General features: G+C 44.5%; 1 protein-coding gene across 1 annotated transcript in view; it reads right to left on the bottom strand.

Moving 5' to 3' along the window:
* Positions 1-1,872: 1,872 nt before the first annotated feature.
* Positions 1,873-14,356, bottom strand: part of ORMDL3 (ORMDL sphingolipid biosynthesis regulator 3) — a 90,681-nt gene continuing 78,197 nt past the window's right edge. The window contains exon 4 of the mRNA XM_069237424.1: positions 1,873-8,688. Within this exon, the coding sequence (XP_069093525.1) occupies positions 8,553-8,688 (136 nt within the window). The 3' untranslated portion in view covers positions 1,873-8,552. The remainder of the gene's footprint in view (positions 8,689-14,356) is intronic.

A 14,356-nucleotide genomic window follows, 5' to 3' on the forward strand; every position in this document is an offset into this window, starting at 1 on the left:
CACAGGGACCACACTGATCTGTGAGTGATTTAGAGTGAAGAACTCAGCCTCCCTAAAACCCCTGAAACCAATTTAGAAGATCTAACATTTAAAACCACACAGTCCCCTGGACATGATCTTTCCATTTTCCTCACCCAGGCCACTTGCTACACCATTAAAAAGTAGTTAGATAAATCATGATTATGTCCAACCTTTTACCTCAACTAGTGCACAACCTTGTTTTTGAGGACAGTCCTGTTTTCTCTCTGCCCGTGGACAAGGAGCAGGACTCTAATTAGGACCAATAGATAAGGAGTAGCCTCAGGAGGAAGGTCCAAGTGATTTGAGTGTCTATTATCTGAAGTTTCAGACCTACCAGAGTCAATAGAGCTTGCCTTTGAGTGAGAAACTTTCTTAAAGTCATTTCTCTGGTGTTCCTTCTGAATTGAGTGTGGAGGGTCCTGAGCTGCCACCCCAGATAATATATTCATTTGTGTCCCCTTCTGCAAACAAAATGTGACCATAGTAACCAACGCCGCAATAGGGCAAGTGGGCAAGAACACCCGCTGCAGATTTTTAACAGCACCTAAACAAGAAGTAACAGTGTGACTTCCTCACTGCTGCCACCTCTGTTTTTGAGGTGGTGGGGGGCTATTGTTAAACAGACCAGGTGATATAGCTTTGATTGGGAGAGGGTCGCTAATAACACATGCCTTCCCCCTTTCAGTGTCTGCTAGCTCCCTGTCCATGGAACTTCGGACCATTAGAGGTAGTACGCAAAACTTCCTCGTGTGGAACTCAGCATTAATATCATGGTAGGTGGCTTCAGTCCAGTCCATGACTCTACTTTGCTGATCTCTTTGTTTAAAACGACCAAATATCCGAACACAAAGGGCCTCATTATGACATTGGCGGCAACATACTGTCGCCGTGGCTTCCAACCGTCCATGAATTATGACCGTAGCCGGAATTCCGCTAGAAGAGTCTGTCTCCTGCCAGAGGGCCCCCTGCAAGCAGGTAAGTTGGGTTCTCCAACAGGAGATGGGGCTGGAGGGTGTTGTGTGTGGCTGTGTTTGAATGCGTACATGCGTGTGTGCATGAGTGGGTGTGTGTACGTGCATGTTGTGTCGTGTGATTGCATGTGTGCCTGGATGTATGTTTGTGAGTGTTGCTGTGAGTGTGTATGAATGTATGCATGCGTGGGTGAATGTGTATGCATGTGTATGTGTGTGTATGTGTGTATATGTGGGGGGTGAGAGGGGAGGGGTGAGTGCAGACTCTGGTGTGGGGGATGGGGGCGGGGAGACCCCTATCAGTGCCAAGGAAGGAATTCCCTGGCACTGATAGTGCCTACCGCCATGGTTTCCGTGGCGGTACAGAAACCACAGAAACCATTGCGGTGGGCAGGGTCAAAGTGCCATGGGCAGCCTAGTGATGGCCGCAGGGCTGGAGACTGTAGTCTCCAGCCTGGCGGTCGTTAACACCGTGGCGGTCGGTGTGCTAACTTGGCGGTTTGGCTTTGGCCAAACCGCCATTGTCATAATAGTGGAGGTATGTACCGCCAGCCTGTTGGCAGTAATACCTCCACTATTACAGCGACCGCCGGGGTCGTAGTGACCCCCAAAGTTTGCTACAGTGTCAGTCATAGTACCTGATTTTACAGTGGCAGCGGTTATGAGTTTCCTCTTGCTCATTTTCCTTTAAATACCAGAATGCTGGGCTAAGACAGCTGGCCCAGTCCAGCCTCCTCCAGGCTCTTGGCCCACACCGTGCCAGGGACTTCCATGTGTCCTGTGTAGCAGGATTGAAAGGCGCTCTAAGTACCGTCACGACAGAACTCGGTAACGTCTACAAAACCACAAATGCAACAAACGACAAGGCGAGAAAACAGCGTAAAGTCTGACCTTTATTAATTTCTCTTTCCATAATGTACAAACAGGTAATAAAAATAGGATATTTCCACACTTTCTCTAATAAAGATCTGGAGAAAGAAGAGGTTCTCTTCGGTATGTGCGCACACAGGATCAAAAGGAAGCAGTCCTGGCCAGGAGAGCCCAGCCAAGTCTGATTTCCAATGCAAGAAAAGTCAGTACCAAAAAACAGGAATTCAGCCTTCGGCAAAGTACACAAACCCACACACTATTTTTTTAAAACAAACAAATACATATATATATTTACTTATATGTCACATTCTACAGCTCTAACAATTATTCTCTTGTGCAGCCAAAGCGGATTCCTATCAGCAGTGAAAGTAAAATGCAAGGTTTAAAAAGAAAAAGAAAATGTTTAGTAATTCTGGTATGAGCCACAGAAGCTCTCTCCTAATGCTAGTGCACGTCCCAAGTTGTGTCGGTATTGTCCTGTTAGCCTGCTCCAGACCAGACAAGCTCCTCATAGTTTAAAATCCTGTGATCTTCTCATCTTCCATCAGGTAATCAATCACTTGGGTTGCTCTACATGGACAAATCCACCTATATTACAACATACTACATAAAATCCTGAACAGAGCAATGGAGGAGCCAGCAGCATTTCAGGTAGAAACAGGCCTTTGCCTCAGATCAGGACAAAGGTTTAAGAACAGAAGTCCAAGTAGGCTGCATTCAGTATCTACCACAAGAAAGAGCACCCAAACAATGACAATAATAGCATATATTTAAAACTATGTGCCATTTGATGAGAAACATATTTTTTTAAAGATTGAGATTCATGAGATAGCTGCTATCCAATGGTTTCTGAAACACAAGTTCGAACAACGTATACAAGAAGTGTGAGGAATGCTATAAAGGACCAAGGGGAAATTGAATCACAGGGACCGGCAGAAGACGTGATCATCAACGTCTAGGTGGTACAATTTCTTGCACAGAAAGAGATGTTCACTGAATGAAGGACTCCTCTAAATGCACATATTCGTTCACATGGGTAGGTGTAAAGGACATGAACTGTCAGTCATAATTTTTTTGCTCGTCAGTCTCTGGATGAGCTCCAATCACCCAACTTTTTTATTTGCTCCACCTCCTCAAGAGGCAGATTTCCTCCCCTAACACTATGTGCAGTGACCACAGCAATCACAGTTTCCATATTTTCAAATAGCCCTCTACCCCTGGCTACTGACTACCTTCTCATATGTTTTAAGTAGCTGCATCAGCTGTTGACAGAGTTTGCAGGCATGATCAGCTGACCACAGCCCAAGATATTGCAACATTCACTACAAGTAGGCTATAACAGTTTCAACTTAAAACTATGCTCCGGTGAGATCTATGATGGAAAAGTAATGCTTGCGCTACCTGTTTCTCAAAAACCTATCACAAACAAATAGCAACATTATGTCTCACTTTTCACATCAGTAAAATTATATCACTCAAGGCTAAGGCTGTGCCTTAGTGATAAAGGTGTAGACGAGCCTTTCCAGACTGGCCTTGGCAGAAAAGCCTTGTCCCCTTTAGCCTGCGGTCCGACAGTGCTTAACTCTCCAGAGGACAAGGGAATATCACGAAAGCATAAGAACTGATATGAGCACCAAGGTGAACAGTGTGAGCAGATCAGCAATGTGCCCTTCCTGTACCGCACCCCTCTGCAGGGAATGAGTTACAAAGCCACTGCTGTCATACATTGTGACTATGTGTATAAAACTGAATTGTTAGGTTTTGGAAAAGAAGTACTGAAGAACTTAACATGTACACATTGCAAGTCTGTATCTTTAATGAAAAGCTGCTTTTTTTGGAGCACAGGCCGACGGCTCCAGTCATCGGCTGAAGCGGAGAAAAAGTAACAATCTGAACAAAAAACAAATACTGAAATGTATGGCAATGTCAAGAACAAGGAGGTGCTGAGCACGCCTCAGTGGCAGCAGACCAATAGTGCGCTGATTGCCTACCCCTTGGGGGGTGGTGTACAGGGAGTTTACCGAAGAATGAGACATTCTTCTAGTATGACTAGACTACAGTATGGGGCCATAATAATCTAATCAAAAAGACACTTTCTAAAGCAGGTGCCAGCAACCTCATTGCCACTATTCCCACATATTAAATACTGGTAAACCAGTTAAAGTGCTGCAAATAGGGCAGCTTTCTTGGAACATTATTTCATTCTTGTGTAACGTTTTTGCCATTTTATCTCTGTCCTGCAAAATAAAAAATACGTTGGCCATCAGACGGCAGTGCGTTGATAATCTGTCATGCACATTTCCCTTATTGTCCATGAAAAACGGAGTTCCTGAAGTTAGAAGCTACAACTAAACAGAGTCCTAATGTATTAAGTCACACGAGGACGGCAAGACCTATCCTGTAAGCCTATCTCTCCTTACCAATAACTGCCAGATTTAATCCAGTCTGCCCAGCTCCCTGCTAATGAAGACCATCCGTTCAGTCAAAATGAATGATTGGTGATATTTAGTAAGCGCTGCTCACACTGACATCACTTGGAATGTGTCTTACCAGTGTGCATTTTCACAGCTTTTCTGAGGTGGTCATGGAAGAAGTGCCTTAAGTCAACTATAAAGCGTTTTAATATGACTGACCTAAAAAAATCCATTCTATCTATTAAAATAAATTTAACATGAAGGGTTCAAAGACAAAGTTTCTCTTGACTTCTGAGATCCCAAGTTACGTCATACAAAAATATCCTAATGACCAGTGAGATTACGGCCAGAATATTAATAGATATGAACATCAAAAAAGCCAATAGAGACCTTGTAGCCTCTAAGACATGATCTTTCCTGCCCAATTCAAATAACAATTGACTGCAACGTGAAGCGGAAAGATTGTGAGTCCCTCATACAATTACAGTAAATTTGACTGACACCAGCTTCCACCACCAAAGTCCTGTGAGAAGAAAGAGGCCATAACTTGTCATGCTGGTGGAAACAGCTGCCAATGTACAAATCAATGTAATTTTTGAGGGACGCGAGATTGAAAGTAAAAATCCAAGTTTTTAACTTTGATAGAAACAGGAAGATTCTGACCAATTAGTTAATAAATCTGTAGAGATGCCAGGCCAGTCCTATCTTTAGTACAAAATAATAATTGCCTTGTTTTTCAAACTCTTAAGTACAAATACATTTCCACACCCATTCCTCAATTTCTGCCCACTTCCCAGCATGAGAAGTGGCAGGCCATGTCAGTATATGCAACTACCTGCACAGCAGGACTACTAAATCTACCCAATCTGCCCAACTCCTGCAAGCGAGAGATGGCAAGCCCATCAGAGTCTGCCAGGACCATGCAATCTGTCTAGTTTCTGTAACAGAGGACTGCCAGAAAAATCCAGTCAAACTTTCACTCACAACCACAAACACAATTTGAACCTACGCTTTGTGCACAAGAGTGATAGGGAAGTTGTGCCACAGAGAAGAGCAAAGACAAGAAATGCCCAAGGCACCAATGGAAGGAATGGCTATGGGAGAAGTGCAATATTGTAGTAGGGCACAAAGGACAGGACAAGAAAATAAGATGGAACAAAGGGCAATAATTTAAAAAAGGTACAAGGGAAAATGGTACAAGAGTACACAGAAGCAGCAGGAAACAAAGGGAGTAAAAGGGCTACAAGGACAGAAAAACACAAAGGGGGTGCTAAAAGTAGGATGACGTTAAACGCCAGAGCACGTTGCCAGTGCCAGAACAAAAAGGCACCTAAAGCAGGAGGATATAAGATATTGGTGGTGCCAAAGGAAGGAATACAGAGGATGAACAGCACCATGCTAAGGAGTTTTATATGGGCTAGTAGCAGAAACCTCCTGAAGGCAGAGTCCCAAGAGCTTTGGTAGCAATGATAAGGATGCATCAAGTGTGTGTGGCACCAAAGGCAGATGAAAACAAACGTGGCAGAGGAATTAGGGCAAGAGGTTGCCAATAGCATAAGGGGGCCAAGGGCCAGACTTGTTCCAGAATCAAAGAAAGCTACAGGGACAAGAAAGCACAACAACCGTGGCCCGTCCTTTGGGGATGAGGGGCCACGTCCCCTCACCTTTTGCCCCTCATGAAGAGCGCCTGTTAGGCTTAGCAAAGGTCAGTCTGACAGACTCTTCATTTTCAGATCAGGCAAGAGATCACAGCTCCTATGGGCAGCAAAGGTGCCTCGAGGCCCTCCCCCTCGGTGACGAGGCAAGCGTAACCCATTGACTGAACTGGGCACGTCAGGTTTAAGCCCTGACATGCGCAGGACGAGTGTCAATCAGTGACACCTTGTGGATGTTCATGTGTGTACGAGTGTGAATGAATGACTGTGAGTGTGAGTGTGTATGTGTCTCCCGCCCGCCCCCCTCCCTCCTAAAATTACCAGCCACCACTTAAGCACAAATACCCAAGATGTATCAACACAACAAGGTCTAAGGTGTTTCAACAGAGGAGCACACGGCAGGCGAATGGGAATCTTGTGCAACAGGTCAGCAAGAACACAGCAGGGACAGATGGTCAGCAGTGGGCTGAATACCCGTAAAGCACTAAGGAGTGAGAGGAACTAAGGACAGTTAGACAGACAACATGGGCAGAATGGCACCAAGAGCAGATGCCTACTTAGAGCAGACGAGCAGCAATGACATCAAAATGACAAAAAAATACACCACCCTGGGCTTGAACAGCCAGGCAGGAGGTATCTTGGACTGTTCACAGACAAGAAAGGACCAGGGAAGAGCTTTTAAAAAAAGATTAGGAGGACTCAATAGGTAAAGTCCGGGACAGCAGTTGGCTACAGACAAAAGAGCACAAATGACAGGAGGTTGCCAAGGGCAAAGAACACTAGGGACAGAAGCCTGTCTGGTGCAAGAGAATATAGAAAGAGCAAAAATGAACCAAAAAGAGGGCAAAAGGCACTAATGGCAAAAGGGGCCAGCAAGCAAGAAGAAAGAGACAGAAACCTGTCTGGTGCAGGAGAATACAGAAAGAGCAAAAAGGAACCAAAAAGAGGGCAAAAGGCACTAATGGCAAAAGAGGCCAGCAAGCAAGAAGAAGAAAATCAATGACAAAGGCACATCCATATGAGGGAGGTGGAAAAGCAGAATAGGCTAGGAAACCTCTTTGGGCAGGAGGGTAAAATGTCAGAAAGGGTGCGAAGGATAGGTGGAGGGCACATTACTGGATTGCAGCTGTATGCTGCCTTCTAGTGCAGCACCACACTCTTTCTTATTGTAACAGGCTAAGAGTTTTACGAGGTACTTCAAACATTTTAAACAGGTAAAAATGCACAATTTAAGTGTTTTATAGACAGTCTTAGCTGCCACAGCTCTAGTCATAAGCTTGTTACACTAGAGGATATCTTAAGTGGTACACAACAGACATTATCAAACTAAGCTCTAACCAGCATTTGCCTTTTTAGCCTGAAATTCCAGGGCTGATGAGGTCTTAACTGAAGCCACCATTAATGCAACCCAGAACCACAGGAGTGAGCAGGGCCAATACATGCTGAGTCCAGATGTACAAATATTTACTTTTTCGTTAGTGATGAACAATTTTTATATCAGGCTAATAAACTTAAAACTTTGCTAATTTACCAGAAAGTGAATTATGGGGGTTTACTTTCTGTGTTTATAGTTTGAAACCACAACGGACCATTTCTTGTAACTATTTTAATAATATTTTTTCCTTTAAGGAACTTAATAATAATTGCAATTTTCTTACATCAAATTTATTGTGGAGCAAAGGTTTTGCCACAGTTCACCTAATTCGCTTTTGAGCAAATTACCTCCTTCTGGTTTCTGTGGCAGCAACTACCACAATCGTCATGTAAATGAATATGCTGCATTATGCCACTGAACATCCTTCATACCCAAAGTGCCTGGCTCGTAACAACTAGACTGCACAATGTCAGATTCAGGGCCAACAACGGCGTCTTGGGAAGAGCCATTTTACTGCACTTACTGTTTCTGCAGGTCTGTAGTAAAGAAAGGACTTGATTCACTGTAACCATGTTCAAAGGGCAAGATTAGTAGGGATAACATATCTTTCACTGCTTCTAAAGCTTGGCAATTTCTGGAATCCTTAGCTGCTTTAGGACTAGCCAACACTAATACCTCACGATTCAGAAACTGTTGCTTATGGTGAATAACCAATACCATGAAAAGCGCCACAGGCAGCTTGCAATGTTGCCTCAGAAAATGCCTGGAGTTCAAAATGTACCCAGACATTTCAAAACCAAGCGGTACAGGAAGGAGGCAAGCTGCTCAATAAGACAAACAAGAAGTGAAGGTCAACTTACAAAAATAAAACCACAGTTATCATTGCATGTCCTCCCTAGGCATGCTGGGCCATGCCTAAAAGAAAGGGTCTGTGCATAAAGTGCATTTATTGTCAGGATGCATCATCTGACACCTATGTGTCAAGCTTTTTCTGATCAAGGTGGCAAGGGACACTCCGGTGCTCTGTGCCAGATCTAGTTGACATGATCCAAAAATGTCCACATCTTGAGAGCGTCCAACTTCATGAAGCCTAGTCACAGGTACAGAACCAGCTATTTTTGGTTCAACTAGCCTACTCGGAGCACACAAATTCAGAACCAGTGCTGGGGGCTTCAGTACGCCAACTCTCTGGGTAACTGCAAACCAAGATGCAGGAGGAAGAAGAAGCGCAAGACATCCATGATGATCAGTATTTGTTGATCCCGAAGATGCGGACACCATGCAGCTGCGGCAGCTTGGGGATGAGTACGCTCATCAGGGATGCAGTGTTGATGAGAAAATGTATCCGGTCGTACCTTGTATAGAAGCTAGTGAGAAAATACCTGAAAAAGGAGAGAGAAAGATGTGATTATAACTGGGACTAATCAGGAAACCTGTCTCTGGTGTGAGAAAAGTATACTTGCTCACCACCCAGTAATGTAGCAGCACCCCACTTAATTAATTCACGTATCTAGTAAGTCCACAACGAGGCCCCTCTCCTCCATCCCAAGCACCTAATATCACATATCTAGCCCTCAATGTACATCTGAAGATGAAGGGGTGGCAAAAGGCACAAGTTTTCACTCAGTGAATACTTAATTTGCATCAAGACAAGAAGTATTGTATCATTTGTATAGGGCTTACTACCCCCTACGTGGGGCACTGACACATTTATACAAATGGAGAGCAAGTTACACAATTTATGGTATCTGATCTGAAGGGTGCTGTCTTTGGTTTGACCTAGGTAGGAAGCGTAGTCAAGTAATGGGACTCAACATCTTACACTGTGATGGGTGAAGGAATGTGAGAGACAGACACAGATATTATAATTAGAATAAGGACTAACACATGTAGGCAGCTACAGATCGCCAGCCTAGTGACAGGACCAACGTAATGCTGTATGTCTGTACACCACAAAAGGAAGGTAACCAGAGAAGGCCCAGTAATCCATATGGCAACATAAGCCAGGCAGAGATATTGTGAATGAGTAAAAGGATGCAAAAGGAGCAAGAATGGCCACAGCATGGCACAGATTTGATAGCTCTCATTTTGTTCACTCTTAGCCCAGACCTTCTCTGAAAGAACCTCCTATATACGACTCCAAAAGTTAATTCTTGTCCAATGCTCTCTAGCTGGTCTCTTTCCACTCCCTCTTCCCTCCTACCATTAACTCTGCTCTCACTTCTATCAAGAGTCATTTAATGAGAAAGAATAATAGCCAATAAGGTATAATATTCTGTCCTAGATAATTCCTAATTCACCCTCTTTGAAAACCAGCAGCGGTCACCAGAGTTTGTTGTATGAGTGGATACTAGAGATCAAGTCTGCCATGGGAGAGCAGTCTTTGCCAGCCTTGTTTATTCAATAAACCTGGTCTTGAGTCCTGTAGGCATATCAAACTACTGTGTAGTACCTTAAGGCTGGCCACAATCTCTTGGTCTAGCCTTGCTGATTCCTGGACACATGGCTCTATCCTGCTGACCCTTCCCACCGTGCAGTTATGACCCACAATATGCCTTTATTGGCATTAGAAGATGAAAGTATGCCAATACCTGTCACCAGGGAAAACCAATCTATTCCCTACCTCTTTAAGGCTGGTCGCAATGTCTCCAAGCGATTTCCGACCCTTTGGAGTATAAATGAGTAACCAACATATTTGTTCCTCTGAATGTTTCTCTTCTGAGCTTTGAGAAGTAAAGTCCATACTATAAATATCACTTTAAATGTGGTGCTTTGCATAATGCTCTTTAGATGACCTTTTGGGGAGGATGCTTCCATGATGGTGATTTAGCTGACAGCAATATAGCAGAAGAAGTGTCCCAAATAGGTTTGGTAGAACCTATTTAGTAGGTAATGTGTAGCCTGGACCAGGCAAGGTGTGACACAAATGAGTAAGGATATGGTGTGAAAAGAAAACACATAGCACACATGCGAAAACAGCATAGCACAGACAACACAGGAAATTATGTGGGACACAATCTAAAATTGTGTGCAATAACTTAAAAGAGTTGTGTTGAGTGGAAGAGATACCAACAGAATTAGGTGTGACAGCAATCAAAAGAAGTCTTGTTAGAAATGCGGGTCTCTGGTTGGCAGTCAGTATAAACTCTGTCCAAGCAGGGACCCTCACTCTAGTCAGGATAAGGGAGATACACACCTATGATAACCCCTGCTCACCCCCTTTGTAGCTTGGCACAAGAAGTCCGGCTTATCTCAGAATGTAAAGTATGTGTTCCAACACACACATTATTACAGGGAAAAGACTACAAAATAGAAACCACGCCAGTTTAGAAAAATAGCCAATATTTATCTAAATCAAACAAGACCAAAATGACAAAAATCCAACATACAAGTAAAGTTATGAATTTTTAAAGATGGAACTTCAATATAGCGCTAAGAAACACAAATGTTTAGAATTGGTGATATCACGGCGTTGTGACGGAGTCGTTCCCAACAATCTGACGCTAATGGTGCCGGTCACGGAGTCACATGGACCACCAGGTACAGTACCTTGCGAAAATGAGGAAACAAGCCGGTGCACGGAGTCAGGATAGAGGCCTGGCAGGATCCGGTGCGGCGGAGCGAAGGAGTCGGAACCTTGCTGCGGAGCTGTGGAGGTGAAGAGGTGGCGGTGCAAAGCTATGGATCTGCGCACTTCCCGTGGGGTCCATATTCGGCGGGCACGGCGTGGTGCTGCGATGTCGGGTTTCACGGACGTCGGTGACATGGCACTTCGGACTCACAGATTTGTGGACTTCAGCAAGGCTGCGGTGATGTTGGGCCTGTGGTGTCATTGGACTCCAGTGAAGACCACGGCTTTAGTTGCAGGTGGCGTTGCGGAATCTGGCAGTGGCGTCAGTCCTGAGTCGTCCAAAGTCGGTGCACTTGGTTTTTCACCAGCTTCTCCTTTCATGGGCCCAGGGACTGGATTATGCACCACTTGGCAGGGTAGGAGTCTCAGCAGAGAGTCCAGGTGCTGGTAGACGAAGTCTTTGATGGCCCTGGCACTTCAGAACCGGGGGCAAGCTCAATCCAAGCCCTTGGAAACACTTCACAAGCAGGAATATACCACAAATTCCACTCTTTGTCCTCTTTCAGGCAAAAGCAGCAACTGCAGGCCAACCCAGCAAAGCACATCACAGGCAAAGAAGCAGTACTCCTCCTCCAGCTCTTCTCCTTGGCAGAGGTTCCTCTTGGTTCCAGAAGTAATCTAAAAATCTGGGGTTTTGTGCCCACTACTTATACCCCTTTCTTCCTTTGAAGTAGGCAAACATCAAAGGAAAGTCTCTGTTGTTCACAGGATCCTGCCTTGCCCAGGCCTGGCTCCAGACTCACACCAGGGGGTTGAAGACTGCACTGTCTGAGGGCAGGCACAGCCCTTTCAGGTGTAATGGACCACCCCTCCCTCCACTCTAGCCCAGATGACCCATCAGGATATGCAGATTACACCCCAGCTCCTTTTGTGTTACTTTCTAGTGGAGATTCACAAACAGCCCAACAGTCAGTCTGACCCAGACAGGGAATACACAAGCAGGCAGAGTCACAGAATGGTTTAAGCAAGAAAATGCCCACTTTCTAAAAGTGGCACTTTCAAACTGACAATCTAAAAAACAACTTTACCAAAAGATGTATTTTTAAATTGTGGGTTCAGAGACCCCAAACTCCCAAACATCTGCTCCCAAAAGGAAACTGCACTTAAAGGATATTGAAAGGCAGCCCCCATGTTAGCCTGCGAGAGAGATAGGCCCTGCAACAGTTAAAACCAAATTTGGCAGTATTTCACTGTCAGGACATGTAAAACACATCAGCACATGTCTCACCTTTAACATACACTGCATCCTGCCCATGGGGCTACCTAAGGCCTACGTTAGGGGTGCCTTACATGTACCAAAAAGGGAAGGTTTGGGGCTGGCAAGAGGGGAAAACACTTGCCAGGTCGAATTGGCAGTTTGTAACTACACACACAGACACTGCAATGGCAGGTCTGTGCCATGTTTACAGGGCTACTCTTGTGGGTGGCACAATCAGTGCTGCCGGCCCACTCGCAGCATTTGATTTACAAGCCCTGGGTACCTCTAGTGCACTTTACTAGGGACTTACTAGTAAATCCAATATGCCAATCATGGAAAAGCCAATTACACATAAAATTTACACAGGGAGCACTTGCACTTTAGCACTGGTCAGTAGTGGTAAAGTGCCAGAGTACCAAAACCAGCAAAAACAATGTCCAGCACACAATCACAACATGAGAAGCAGGGGCAAAAAAGACAGGGGAGGCCATGCCAAGGATGCCAGGTCTAACAAGTCTTTAACACAGTAAAATGTGTTGTGGGTCAAAAAGACAGTAAAGGTGAACTGTAGACTAGAAGAGGAATGGCACATAAATTATTCCGTCTAGTTAGGAAGAAGTGTGTTTTAGACCGTATGAAGTATGGTTTAGACCAGAAGAGATTCTTTCTGGATGGGAAGAAGTGTTGTTCATATGGACAACTGTTGTTTGACACACAAGAAAGGGTGTAGACCTGGCATGAAGAGGTGTGGCATTGATCGGATATGATGCATGGCACACAGAAGTGGTAAGGCAATACAGAAAGCTGCTATGAAGAAGGGTGTTGCAGGCAGGACGATTTATAATGCAGGCAGGGCACAGTTCAAAACAGAAAGGAAGAATTGTGCCACAGCAAGAACAGCAGCACAGACAGAAAGAGGTGCAGGATACAACAGAAATGGAGTACCACAGGCAGGAAAACGTGCTGTGCTGAAAAGAAGAGGTCCAGGCAAAAAAGGCATGACAGCAATTGGAATGTGTTCTTCTAATACAAAGAAGCTTAGTTAACACAGGAAAATATTCACACAGACCGGAATAGAAGTAGCACACATATGAAGCTGTGTCAAGGAAAGAGAAAAAGGAGTGGCTAGAGAGAAAATGGTGAATTACAGATCAGGAGAAGTGAGGCGCAAACCAGAAAACCTGTGTGACAAAGACAGAAAGTGTGTGGACTAGATAGTCAGAGGTGGATTCTTGAAGCCTGGCTTAGGCCAACAGATATGTATTTCAAACAGAAAGAGTTGTTGTGCAGATGGGAAAGAGAAGCACACATATTGGAAGATAGAAAAGGGCATGGCATAGATAGGAGGTGGTGTGTGGGAGGCTGGAAACGGTGTGGTATATAGAAAATGTTTAGCACGGACAAGTAGTGTGATAAGAAGAGAGGCCATACAGATGGGGACTGGTGCAGTGCAGGTAGGACAAAGTGGGGGGCAGTAAAAAAAAAAAGAATGCCACAGTCAGAAAGAGGTGCGGCACAGACAGAAGCGGTGTGGCACACAACAAAAATTAAATGGTATAGACAAGAAAAGGTGATCCGCAGAGGAAGAGGTGCAGATAAACAGAGGTGTGATAGGTATCATGAGGTCCAAATATGAAGTGGTGTAGTCTGCATTGAACAAGATGTAGCAGAGACTGAAAGTAAAATGGCACAAACAGGATGTGGTGTTTCAAGCAGATGGGAAGACAAAAAGTGGAGTCACACAAACAGAAATATTAACAGCATAGAAAAGAAGGGTGCAGATCAGACTGGATGAACAGCAGAGCACTGAAAAAGAAGTACAAAGCAAACCAAAAGAGGTGCGTCTCTGTAGACAGAAAGAGGCGCGTCACACACAGAAAGTGGGCTAGGGCAGATGTAATTAAGCCCAGTGCAGACAGGAAGAACGACGACACAGACAGAAAACGTTGTGACACTGGTAGGAAAACGTTTGATCTAGGCCACCACAGTTTACTAATTTTAAAGCTACTAGTTTGTCAGGTCTTGCGGCCTCCTACCCAGTAACTAGCATAGTGCAAACCTAAAATAGCTGTCTGCATCAAATATTTATTTGGTTTTCAAACATGTTATGTGGAGACCAGTAAGCCACCATTTATAGGTGTCGCTTACAGGCAATTTTTAGCTGTCTGCCATAGAATACCCATTGTGGACAATCCCAAAACTTACAATGGGGTTTGAGTCA

The sequence above is a fragment of the Pleurodeles waltl genome, chromosome 6, assembly GCF_031143425.1.
Source record: "Pleurodeles waltl isolate 20211129_DDA chromosome 6, aPleWal1.hap1.20221129, whole genome shotgun sequence".
In the NCBI taxonomy this organism is placed as follows: Eukaryota; Metazoa; Chordata; class Amphibia; order Caudata; family Salamandridae; genus Pleurodeles; species Pleurodeles waltl.